Source organism: Arabidopsis lyrata (genome assembly GCF_000004255.2).
Source record: "Arabidopsis lyrata subsp. lyrata unplaced genomic scaffold ARALYscaffold_8, whole genome shotgun sequence".
NCBI lineage: Eukaryota > Viridiplantae > Streptophyta > Magnoliopsida > Brassicales > Brassicaceae > Arabidopsis > Arabidopsis lyrata.
Window position 1 is genome coordinate 20109000 of NW_003302548.1, and position 10697 is coordinate 20119696.

The 10697-nt window shown below is 37.0% G+C and overlaps 5 protein-coding genes across 5 annotated transcripts; 3 read left to right on the forward strand and 2 right to left on the reverse strand.

Annotated features, from left to right (window-relative positions):
- Window positions 1–74: 74 nt before the first annotated feature.
- LOC9302520 (EMBRYO SURROUNDING FACTOR 1-like protein 10) lies at window positions 75–819 on the reverse strand. Its single transcript, XM_002866400.2, has 2 exons — window positions 665–819; window positions 75–547 (listed from the first exon to the last, which is right to left on the reverse strand). Exons 1-2 carry the CDS (start codon window positions 726–728, stop codon window positions 363–365), a joined length of 249 nt encoding a protein of 82 aa, XP_002866446.1. The 5' UTR covers window positions 729–819; the 3' UTR covers window positions 75–362.
- A 779-nt stretch (window positions 820–1598) lies between these two features.
- On the forward strand, window positions 1599–3494 carry LOC9302521 (oleosin GRP-17). Its single transcript, XM_021013162.1, has 3 exons — window positions 1599–2029; window positions 2520–2997; window positions 3128–3494. Exons 1-3 carry the CDS (start codon window positions 1782–1784, stop codon window positions 3341–3343), a joined length of 942 nt encoding a protein of 313 aa, XP_020868821.1. The 5' UTR covers window positions 1599–1781; the 3' UTR covers window positions 3344–3494.
- A 268-nt stretch (window positions 3495–3762) lies between these two features.
- On the forward strand, window positions 3763–5711 carry LOC9300820 (probable transcription factor At5g61620). The gene is made up of 3 exons (XM_002864698.2): window positions 3763–4759; window positions 4827–5038; window positions 5128–5711. The coding sequence occupies exons 1-3, from the start codon at window positions 4441–4443 to the stop codon at window positions 5560–5562; spliced, it is 966 nt and encodes a 321-aa protein (XP_002864744.1). The 5' UTR covers window positions 3763–4440; the 3' UTR covers window positions 5563–5711.
- LOC9300821 lies at window positions 5702–6704 on the reverse strand. The gene is made up of 2 exons (XM_002866401.2): window positions 6353–6704; window positions 5702–6042 (listed from the first exon to the last, which is right to left on the reverse strand). The coding sequence occupies exons 1-2, from the start codon at window positions 6594–6596 to the stop codon at window positions 5843–5845; spliced, it is 444 nt and encodes a 147-aa protein (XP_002866447.1). The 5' UTR covers window positions 6597–6704; the 3' UTR covers window positions 5702–5842.
- Window positions 6705–7039: 335 nt separating this feature from the next.
- Window positions 7040–8476, forward strand: LOC9302522 (peptide methionine sulfoxide reductase A1). Its single transcript, XM_002864699.2, has 2 exons — window positions 7040–7511; window positions 7972–8476. The coding sequence occupies exons 1-2, from the start codon at window positions 7080–7082 to the stop codon at window positions 8221–8223; spliced, it is 684 nt and encodes a 227-aa protein (XP_002864745.2). The 5' UTR covers window positions 7040–7079; the 3' UTR covers window positions 8224–8476.
- The last annotated feature ends 2221 nt before the right edge of the window (window positions 8477–10697 follow it).

The following is a 10697-nucleotide window of genomic DNA, read 5'->3' on the forward strand; positions in this document are numbered from 1 at the left end:
AAAATTTAATAGATATGTTTTTTCTTTCAATAACAAAGGACTTAAAATATAAATTCGATCAAACACACCTTTCATCACATGCAAACGATTTCAGGAAATATATTTAATACTGTTTTAGAACCATTTCAAAAATGCACACACTTCTCACGATAGCCTACACTACACCATAAAAACAAATGGCAATGGTACGACCGTACGAAACAAATTTACGATAATCATAATTGTTTTTTCTTTTCTTTTTTTGGTTTTAATGTTAAATTACGATAAGCATAATTGTGTTTGTTTCCTTTATATGTATTCATATTCATATATCAAGAGAAAAAAAAAGTAAGTAAATAGTATACATGGGTTCTTCGAGTTTCTTAAGCCATTGAAGGAGATGGGCTCTTGCAGACAGCCGTACAGCCTTGTTTATTAAGAAAACAGGTCTTCGGTTGTCCGCCACAGCAAAAACACCATTTTTGATTTCTGTGTTTTGCACATAGTACACGCACACACAGTGATGGATCTAATTGCAGCCCCGCTTCAGAACCTTGTGCGTTTCCAACTATAACAAAAAAGAAAATAGGAGTTAAAACTATAATTGCGAGGGGTATTGATGATGATGATCATGAGTTATATGCAAAAATGTAAAAAAAAAAAAAAAAAAATTGTATAAACATACATTCATGTAGAGGAACGAGGAAAATCATGAAGACGCAAAGTATAGCAAAATGTGATGATGACATTGTTGTGATATTCTTCTTAAAGATACAGAAACGTTGTTTGCTATTTGATGGTCGAAATCCTCACAAGCAATAGGGATTTATACAGTAGTACACTACTAATTAGTAGTGCACGTCTCTCGTATGGTGATCCACATAAAAAGGTTAGATTTTTTTTACTAGTTTTTTTTTCGTATTCCTTAGTAATAGAATCGTTGTTTATTAACATTTTCTCTTAAACTTTTTTTTAACACTAATCAGACCTAAAACCATTAGAAGAATAGTCGATCGATAAGAATAATTGAATAATCATCCATCAAAGAATGGTTGCAATAAATTGTTGGAAACTAAAATATAATGGAATAAATCTACATATATATTGCAATTAATTCTATATAAAATAAAAAATGTACATATATTTAATGTTGAATCCAAGAAATGAAGTTGAATTGTCTGACCATTATGACCGAAGAAGCGACCACTCGTCAACGCCATCGGCCATGGCTAAAATATTAATTATTTTGTTGGATCCACGAAGGAGCTTACACACCAACTTGCCAAAATTGACACTTTAATTTCAATCAATACAAACGTTTCGTCAATTACATATTAACCACTAAGTTACATATCGTCCAAAAATCAAACTAATTTATCCGGTAACAATTTGAAGTTGTAATTTTTATAGCTTCCTGATTCTGTGGTTTTATTTAGTTGCAGTCTTTGATCTTTCGATTCGATCTGTGTGTGTTGCAATAATGATCAAATATCTTTGATTTCACCTATTGACGATTTTTGGAACGTAGTAACTAACGTTTTCCTTTCTATCAACTTCAAATCTGTGTTTATTACGAAAGAAGAAAAATAAACGAACGGGGCAAACAACAACTTTAATATATACAAAAAAGATGTGACCTTGGCGTGACGTAGAGCAACTTCACTCACGAAGGTGTCAGTTGCATGCATGGACAATATTTGCTTCAGACATGTGGCGTACACGTCGATCTCACCCCTGGACCCACTCTTTAATACACAATCAGATCAGAGTATTCGACTTAACAAAATTTATTTTACTGCCAAATGCATTTCTTCGGCACGAAAGGCAAACCTCCTCTTTATGCCGGTATAGCCGTCGTATCCCTCATGATCCTCACTGGTTTAACTTTTGCCGGTACTGCCGTGACTCTAACCGTTATGATGCCGGTTTTGGTGGTTCTTAGTCCGATTCTCGTACCGGCGGTAATCACTTCGAGTTTCTTGGCAACGGGGTTCTTAGCTTCTGGTAGCCTCGGAGCATCCGGGATCGCCCTCCTCATCTGGCTCTACAAGTAATTACTTAAGTAAAAGTAATTAATTAACTATTCTACTGCTTTGATTGTGCCATTTTCTGTTGCATGACAGACATATTTACGGTTGATGTTTATTTTGTTCAATATAGGGATTATTTATACGACATGAACATGCTATACTCTATGTCTGTTTTTATGTATAAATTCATTAATTCCAACATGCAAAACATATATATACATGTTTGAACGTTCATTGTCATATTCCAAAAAGAGAAACATTGTAGAATATAAAAAAGAGTAGAGCAAGACGATATACTTTAGTGGTTTATCTTAATGACATTGTTTTGTCACCATCCGGTTCCAAGTTCGTAAATCGTAATGATAGAATATAGAATATCTGTCAATGTTTCGGCCATTGAAAAATAAATTGTTCATGCATTATTATATGTGACCACATTCGTAGATATATGACAATTTTTTATTTGCTCGCGCGGTTAGTTAAAATTATGTGTGTGTGATTGACACTTAGCAAAGAAGAGCATTCCAGAGATACTCTGCATGCGCGAGGAGCTAGGCCTGAAGGGCCTAACAAGCTGGCAGAAAGTGGCAAGCAGTCAGGAGGAGATAATCTGTTGAAGGAAGATAAGCCGCCAGAAAGAGACAAGTTGCCGAGAAGAGACAAGCCATCAAAGGAAGACAATATGCTGAAAGGAGATAAACTGGTCGAGGAGGACAAATTGCGGGGAAAAGATAAGCCGGCGGAGGAAGACAAACCACCACAAAAAGATAAACCGGCAGAAGGAGATAAGCCGGTGGAGGGAGACAAACCGCCACAAAAAGATAAACCGGCAGAAGGGGATAAGCCGGATAAACCGGTGGAAGGAGATAAGCCGGCGGAGGAAGACAAACCGCCACAAAAAGATAAATCGGCGGAAGGAGAAAAGCATGTGGAAGAAGATATGTCTTTAGGAGGAGTTAAGCAAATGTCAATCCCTGAGATATCAAAGGTACTATATCAGTGCTGTTCAATTTTTCGTATATGATTTTTTCCACATGTAGCAATTGCCGGGAAGAGAATTTGGATTAGTAGCTAAACAATGTTCTGCTTTAAATATTCCCTTCATAAATTAATGGTAGGTTATGGTGGTGGAGAAAATCCCAATTGTCCTCAAGTGTTGCGGCCCAAATACTTCTACTAAAAAGTGTCATCAATTTCGATTCGCCATGGATGCTAGTACTAAAGCACGGTCTATTTTTATGAAAGAATACCAAAAAGTCCCCCGTGTAGGAGCTTTTGCATATAAATACTTTACTTCTCGTGACAAAAAGTACGTAAACCAGTTTCATATATGACATTTGGGACTTGGAATACCAACATCATATAAAGAGTCCAAACGAAATTTATCATTTGGAAGGTATTAATACTACTACTAAACTAATGTGTTTTTGTTTTGTCACCAAATAAATATGCTGCTATTAACAGGTGGATGCTCTCAATTTGTCAGCTTTACCGTGTTTTATTTTTATTTTAATGTGGAAAATGATATCGAAATCGAAATCTAAGTAGAAACAAAAAAAAAAGCTAATTCGCAGAACCTACTAGATTTTAATTTTTACTAACCATACTTTTTACCACCGTAGATTTTGTAAGATTATGTGTCACACACTGACCACAATAAATAAATAGTTAAATTTTTAACACCCTAAATAAGGAAACGAGGACTTTGTATTCCTATATTGATCCAAATTTCCAAGTACCCAATTGGATCTCAACGCGTTTGAACTGGATCCAAATATCCAAATATATCATAATTTTTTTTATATATAAATTAAACAGTATATACTCTGAATTATCGCAAATATAAATGTAAGCTTTTCGATGAAATAGAAAATAGGAATAATTGGCTAGAAAGTATGAGATATTAACTAATATGGATTAAGATAAAAGTAAGCAAATTTCAACTGCACTAAGATTAGGATTGATATTGATAAAAATATGGGTAACTTAGGAAATAAAATAAAAAATAAAAATCGAATATACGTTTTAATATCTCACCTAAATACCCTGGATTAATATCCAGTACATTATTTACCTGGAAAACAATCTAACGGCTGTATCTCTACGAATCCTATCTTAAGAAAATCTCAACCGTTGATTATGATCTTACGCAGATTCTGCTGGATTTTTTCCTTATAATAACTTCGGTAAAAACTTCCAAATAAAAGAAGATAAATAAGGAAAACGCTTTATCTCTTAAGGAAAAACAAAAATGTAAAAACACCAAGGACATTCACAAAAAACAGCTCACGCATATCCGGATATATATCGTATATATATAATATCTATAATTACACACAGAGATTAAGATATAAATACAATTAGCGAGAGAGATCTTGAGGATTCCAATTCTTGTGACGTAGAGAGATCAAACTCAGAGAGAGAGAGAGAGATGGTGAAGGAGACGGTGATGGTAGCGAAGACGTGCTCACACTGTGGCCACAATGGCCATAACGCACGGACTTGTCTTAACGGCGTTAATAAGGGAAGTGTTAAACTGTTCGGCGTTAATATATCTTCTGATCCGATTAGGCCGCCTGAGGTGACGGCGTTAAGGAAGAGTCTCAGTTTGGGAAACCTTGATGCTCTTCTCGCTAACGATGACAGTAACGGTAACGGTGATCCTATCGCCGCCGTTGATGATACCGGTTATCATTCCGATGGTCAGATTCATTCCAAGAAGGGTAAAACTGCTCATGAGAAGAAAAAGGGTAATCTTCTAATCTCAATTTTGATAATCTTAAGTTCATGAAATTAATAACAACAAATCAAATTCAGGGAAGCCATGGACGGAAGAAGAACATCGGAATTTCTTAATTGGTTTGAATAAACTCGGAAAAGGAGATTGGAGAGGAATTGCAAAGAGTTTCGTGACGACAAGAACACCAACACAAGTCGCAAGTCATGCTCAAAAATATTTTATTAGGTTAAACGTTAACGACAAGAGAAAAAGACGTGCTAGTCTCTTTGACATCTCTCTCGAAGATCAGGTTTTTTTTATTTGCCTTGTTCCTCAAGTAACCCATTAATCGAAGTCAATTGATTATTCTAGGGTTTTTAATTGATTTTCATTGAACAGAAGGAAAAAGAGATGAATTCTCAAGATGCATCAACATCTTCATCAAAGACTCCACCTAAACAACCAATAACCGGAATTCAACAACCGGTGGTACAAGGTCAGACCCATACCGAGATTTCGAACAGGTTTCAGAGTTTATCAATGGAGTATATGCCAATCTACCAAACCGTACCACCTTACTACAACTTTCCACCTCTTATGTTCCATCCAATGTACTATAGCACTCCTGAAGTACCGGTTAGGTTTGTTCATCCTTCTGGTATACCTGTACCAAGGCATATACCGATTGGTATGCCTCAATCTCAGTCGAATGAAGCTTCTAATATGACAAAGAAAGACGGTTTGGATCTTGATATCGGTTTGCCTCCACCTCTTCCACAAGCTACTACCGGAGCTACTGACTTGACTGGTCATGGCGTTATTCATGTGAAATGAAATCGCATTTTTGTTTGTTTATTTAAGCATGGTATAGGTATATTGCTTTTTATGGTGTTGAGTTTACTTGAATATATAGCTCTTATATTCAGAAGTTTTGCCAATCGGATTATGTATCATTTTTCTCCAGATTAGATCCAATAAAAATAGATATATTTGGATTTATATTTAGCTGCTTCTTTATTCACCAAAAACAAAACAAAAAATCATAGTTTTGGTAAAGTTTATTGATTAAAAACAACATTCATTGGGAAAAAGAAAAAGAAAATGGTTTAGTTAACTAGTAAAAACGTTTGATCAATTTCCTTGAAGCTCTTCTGGTCCTATCAGTGAGGTTTGGTTTGTCAGGATCTCCGAGTTCTAAGGTTGCACCCAAGAAACCGGTCTGAGTTCCATCACTGTCGTTATCGATGTCTCCTTCGATCGTCAATCCTTCAATCTTAGCTGCAATAGATTCTTCTCTCATCCCAACATCCACATCTACAAGAATTGCATTTTATTTATTTCTCAGTAAGTTGTGAGTTCCCCAAAAATATATCAAATTATTATTTCAAAATTAAACATGTTACATAAAATATTTGGATATGGACTACCGAAAGCTGGTGTTTCATATGTACACGCACCGGAAAAAGAACATTCGAACTCATAGTCTTGTTATTTGTTTTAAAGATTAGATCCAGTTTGATCATCTTAAACCCGTCAACAATATGCATGTTTTTTTCTTTCACTTTAAAACCCGGTATTGGTTTAATCAACACAAGCATGTTTTTGGCTCACTAATTGTATATACCTGGATTTGAGAAGAGCCAAAGTACGAGAGCGCATGCAAGGAGAACAAAAGGTATGATGTGAATAGCGTTTTCGGCGAATTTGGCACGTGACTTCTCCTTCTTAACCATCTCCTCTGGTGGATTATTGTAGGAAGGTAGTTCGTTCTCGTCAAGGGGACCGATCACTGAGCCCATCCACAATCCCTTAGGCGGTGCGGATGAGTAGTCTTCTGGCACTCGGTTCCAGCTCGCAGATCTATACATTTTGATTTTTTTTTTTTGGTTTTGATAGGTGTGTTTCAAAACTCTATAGAAAATACGTTTTTTTATGACGTTGATGGTTTTTTTTTGTTACATATTTAGTAAGTTGTTAGTCACAGTTTTTGTTTCTTTGAAGAAAAAAGAATTCCGGATTTAATTGCGAATTTAGAGCCTATGGTTTTGGTACATTTGGATCGAAATAAGGACTTTGTCAAATCGTTCAATGGAATCTCACTCATTTCTTCATTTGAGAGTGACAAAAACAACAATTTATTTAGATTCTTTGTTTTCTTCTTCTATTTCTGTGACATTTGATATGATTTAACCTTGCTTAAATTTTTTAAAACTAATTAATCTTAGTTTTAAGATTTGAGCTGCTTGTTTGTCTACCAAAACTGGTTTCTGAAATTATCGTATCGTTATTCAAAACGCAATCGCAAACGCAAACGCAGACGCGAGTTTTATTCCGTCATTATTTGGGCCAAAATGTTCCGCAGAATCAGCCGACGTTTCCTCTTCACCACTCTCCTCTGTTTCTCTGTTTCTCTACAAAATTTCTCCATGAACATACTTAACAAGCTCGGTATCGGATCCAGCAGACAAACCAACATGAATCTTTCTCCAACCGCTCAAGGTCCCGACGAAGACGCTCCGGCGCCGGGAAACCAGTTTGCTCAATTCGGCGCCGGTTGTTTCTGGAGCGTGGAATTAGCGTACCAGAGAGTTCCAGGAGTGACTCAAACCGAGGTTGGTTATTCTCAAGGGATCACTCACAATCCTTCTTACGGAGATGTTTGTTCAGGCACCACGAATCATGCCGAGATTGTTCGTGTTCAATATGATCCCAAAGAGTGTAGTTACGAGTCGCTTCTTGATTTGTTCTGGTCTAAGCATGATCCTACCACTTTGAATCGCCAGGTAACGAAATTTTTGCTCTTTCGAATGTCTGATTTTGTGAGTTCTAACTTTTAATTTTGGTAATTGAGGGAGATTTCTAGGGTTTTGGTGATTGATGAAGATTTTTAGGGTTTCTAGGGCTTGCTTGAATATTGAGCTCTAAATAGATTGAGATCTAGGGTTTGGATAATGTAAGTACTTTGGATTCGTTTCATGTTTTGTTAGGTATAAATTTAGGTTTGATGTTTGAAGCTGAACAGAGAGACTCATACATCTTCTCTTTGATGTGGATATGAATTTGGCCATTGTCCTTCTCGTCTTTGTTCATTGAATCATCCTCATGTGTATTTTGGTAATTTCTTAGAGAGCACTTAACCAGCTCTTATGCAGATCACTGTTTTTTTTGGTAGTTTATCTGCTCGTCCTGCGTTATGTTCGACTTTGTTACTCTGTCTTAATGGTTACATCTTTAACTGATCAGGGAAACGATGTGGGAACCCAATACCGATCAGGGATATATTTCTACAACCCGGAGCAAGAGAAATTAGCACGCGAGTCACTGGAGCGTCACCAGCAACAAGTTGACAGGAAGATTGTGACAGAGATCTTACCGGCTAAGAAATTTTACAGAGCCGAGGAATATCACCAGCAATACTTGTCTAAAGGAGGACGGTTTGGTCTTAAGCAATCCACGGCAAAAGGCTGCAACGACCCAATCCGCTGCTACGGGTAAAAAGCCTTGGTTCTAACCAAAAGCAGAGGATGCTTCCACTTATCTATTATAGACTATATAGCTGTTGTGTGTAGAGATTGCAAATTTCGTTGAAAATAAAGAAGCCGCGGCTACTTATGTAACTTGTTCTTGTTCATAAAACGTTTTTAAGTATTCAATCCTTTAGGTATATAGTATTTGTTTGGATGATCTCGCTTGAATTTGTTCTTGTATGATTAATTAAAATTAGTTTGAGTAAAACGTAAAATGACTCTTTAGTGTGTCTTTTACTCGGTATCCGTTTTAATTGGTGTTTAATCTAAACATTTAAATTCAGGTTAATTCTTTATATCCGGTACTAATTAACACATTGTTGTAAACTGTGTCTTTCATTAATAGGATAGGGGATATAAACAAGGATAATAGCAGGATACAAAGAATAAGGTAAAACCCTAATGGGCCATGGACCGGTTATAGAGTCCATCTATATGGTTTATAACACTCTCCCTTGGAAGACATAACCGTGCCCGATACTAAACCGGGATCTCTATAATGCGCTGGGGAATGTTGCCTCATTAAAACCTTACCAGGAAAACCCAGTGGGACAAAACCATGGTGAAGGAAAAAGAGTACAACACGCATTACTCCCCCTGATTTGAGCATCACTGTAGATCCTTAAGTCCGCGCATCCCGATCTGATGAATGAGCTTCCGGAACGTTGAAGTCGGCAATGATTTGGTGAATAGGTAGGCTGAATTCTCACTTGACCGGATCTGTTGAACTTTGACCTGACCGTCCTTCTGTAATTCATGAGTGAAGATGAACTTAGGCAGAATATGCTTCGTTCGATCCCCTTTGATATAGCCATCCTTTAGTTGAGCAATACAGGCTGCGTTGTCTTCAAATATGATGGTCTTTGATGTAGTAGTAGTAGTAGTAGTAGTAGTAGTAGTAGTAGTAGATGCGCCTTAAGGAAGGCTGCTTACGTACCCTTGGAAGGGATCAAGCCACACGTAGTTCCTATTCATTGACCATGCCATAATCTGATCTTATGAATAACCTGCATCAGCAAATCAAACTAAACCAAAGCAAACTGGATCTTCTTTGGTTAGATCAGTATAGAATAAACCCAAGTAAACAACGCAGGAAGAATAAACTTTAAAATTTAACCATACCTTCCTTTAAACCTTTCCAGTGTCTTTGGGTTGATCATGAACTAAATTTAGACAGGAGACTCACGGCAAAACAAATGTTTGGTCTAGTGTGTCTAGCAAAATTCATTAGAACTCCTATGGCACTGAAGTATGGCATTTCCGGACTGAGTGGATCACTATCCAATCTGAGGCTTCTCACCACCATTGGGCCTGGTCAATGGGCGGGCCTGGTCCTTATTAAATCTCCTTGAGTACTCTTTCAGTGTATGCCATTTGATGCACAAGGATTCCATTATTCACGTACTCAGGTTGTAATCCCAAACAGAACTTAATTATTGCCTAGGTCTTTCATTTGAGATTCTTTCTTTAGATATACTCAACTGTTTGGCCAATTACCCAGAGGTTTAAATCATTCATATACACTGCTATGATTACAAATCCTTTGTTTGCAAACTTCTTGATAAAAATACATGGACTGATCGGATCGTTTTTATAGCCTTCTCTGATGAGATATTCGCTTAACCGGTTATACCACATACGTCCGCTTTGTTTCAGTCCATATAAGGATTTGTCCAGCCTTATGCAGTGCTGTTCTCGAGAATCTTTCTTATCTTTGAGCTCAATACCCTCTGGTAATCTCATATATTATCCAGTGGACTTATATAAATATGCAGGCATTACATCCATTAGCCGCAAATCTTTCTCTTTTATATAGCCAGACTTAGCAAAAATTTAAATGTCTTAGCATCCACCACAGGGGAGTATATCTCCTCTATTTCTGGTCTTTGCGTGAATCCTTGTGCGACAAGCCGTGTCTGATATATCACGCTTTCACTATGTTTATTTCACATAATCACAAAGACTCATTTGTCCCACTGGCTTTACATTGAATGGTGTCCTTTGTATTGGACCAAACACATTCTTCTTCTTAATGATTCTTAGCTCCACGTTTTATGGTCTTGTACCATTTTAATCAATCAGGTCTTTGAGTGCACTCTAGTATAGACGTGGGCTCCTGATCCTCATTCATTTCAGTTGCTACCTTGTGCGCAAATATATTATCATTGATGTCGACATCTTTTCGGTTCCATTGTATTCTAGACATGATATAGTTTATAGAGATCTCTTTACACCTTCAGGGACCTTGAAGGTTTGGGCCGTTCCCAAAACCTTCATTTGATTGGCTACCTTTTAGGGGTTATGGTCCTAATTAAGCCCGGGCCCATTGCTCTTAATGGGTTTTCCTTGGAAACCCTTTTCTTCGGGTTTCCCTTGCACCTTTCTTTGATTTCCGAGCGGTTCTTGTCTTTGGAACCTTTTGGGGTCTACCATGTTTCTTAC

What these genes read in the sequence shown, in the direction of transcription:
- LOC9302522 (XM_002864699.2), top strand. Translation starts at nt 7,080, where the DNA reads ATGTTCCGCAGAATCAGCCGACGTTTCCTCTTCACCACTCTCCTCTGT. An exon ending in CTACCACTTTGAATCGCCAG is followed by an intron (nt 7,512 to 7,971) that starts GTAACGAAATTT and finishes TTAACTGATCAG; the next exon opens with GGAAACGATGTGGGAACCCA.
- LOC9302520 (XM_002866400.2), bottom strand. Translation starts at nt 728, where the DNA reads ATGTCATCATCACATTTTGCTATACTTTGCGTCTTCATGATTTTCCTC. An exon ending in CCTCGTTCCTCTACATGAAT is followed by an intron (nt 548 to 664) that starts GTATGTTTATAC and finishes TTTTTGTTATAG; the next exon opens with TTGGAAACGCACAAGGTTCT.
- LOC9302521 (XM_021013162.1), top strand. Translation starts at nt 1,782, where the DNA reads ATGCATTTCTTCGGCACGAAAGGCAAACCTCCTCTTTATGCCGGTATA. An exon ending in CTCCTCATCTGGCTCTACAA is followed by an intron (nt 2,030 to 2,519) that starts GTAATTACTTAA and finishes ATTGACACTTAG; the next exon opens with CAAAGAAGAGCATTCCAGAG. An exon ending in CAATCCCTGAGATATCAAAG is followed by an intron (nt 2,998 to 3,127) that starts GTACTATATCAG and finishes AATTAATGGTAG; the next exon opens with GTTATGGTGGTGGAGAAAAT.
- LOC9300821 (XM_002866401.2), bottom strand. Translation starts at nt 6,596, where the DNA reads ATGTATAGATCTGCGAGCTGGAACCGAGTGCCAGAAGACTACTCATCC. An exon ending in TTGGCTCTTCTCAAATCCAG is followed by an intron (nt 6,043 to 6,352) that starts GTATATACAATT and finishes CAATTCTTGTAG; the next exon opens with ATGTGGATGTTGGGATGAGA.
- LOC9300820 (XM_002864698.2), top strand. Translation starts at nt 4,441, where the DNA reads ATGGTGAAGGAGACGGTGATGGTAGCGAAGACGTGCTCACACTGTGGC. An exon ending in TGCTCATGAGAAGAAAAAGG is followed by an intron (nt 4,760 to 4,826) that starts GTAATCTTCTAA and finishes AATCAAATTCAG; the next exon opens with GGAAGCCATGGACGGAAGAA. An exon ending in ACATCTCTCTCGAAGATCAG is followed by an intron (nt 5,039 to 5,127) that starts GTTTTTTTTATT and finishes TTCATTGAACAG; the next exon opens with AAGGAAAAAGAGATGAATTC.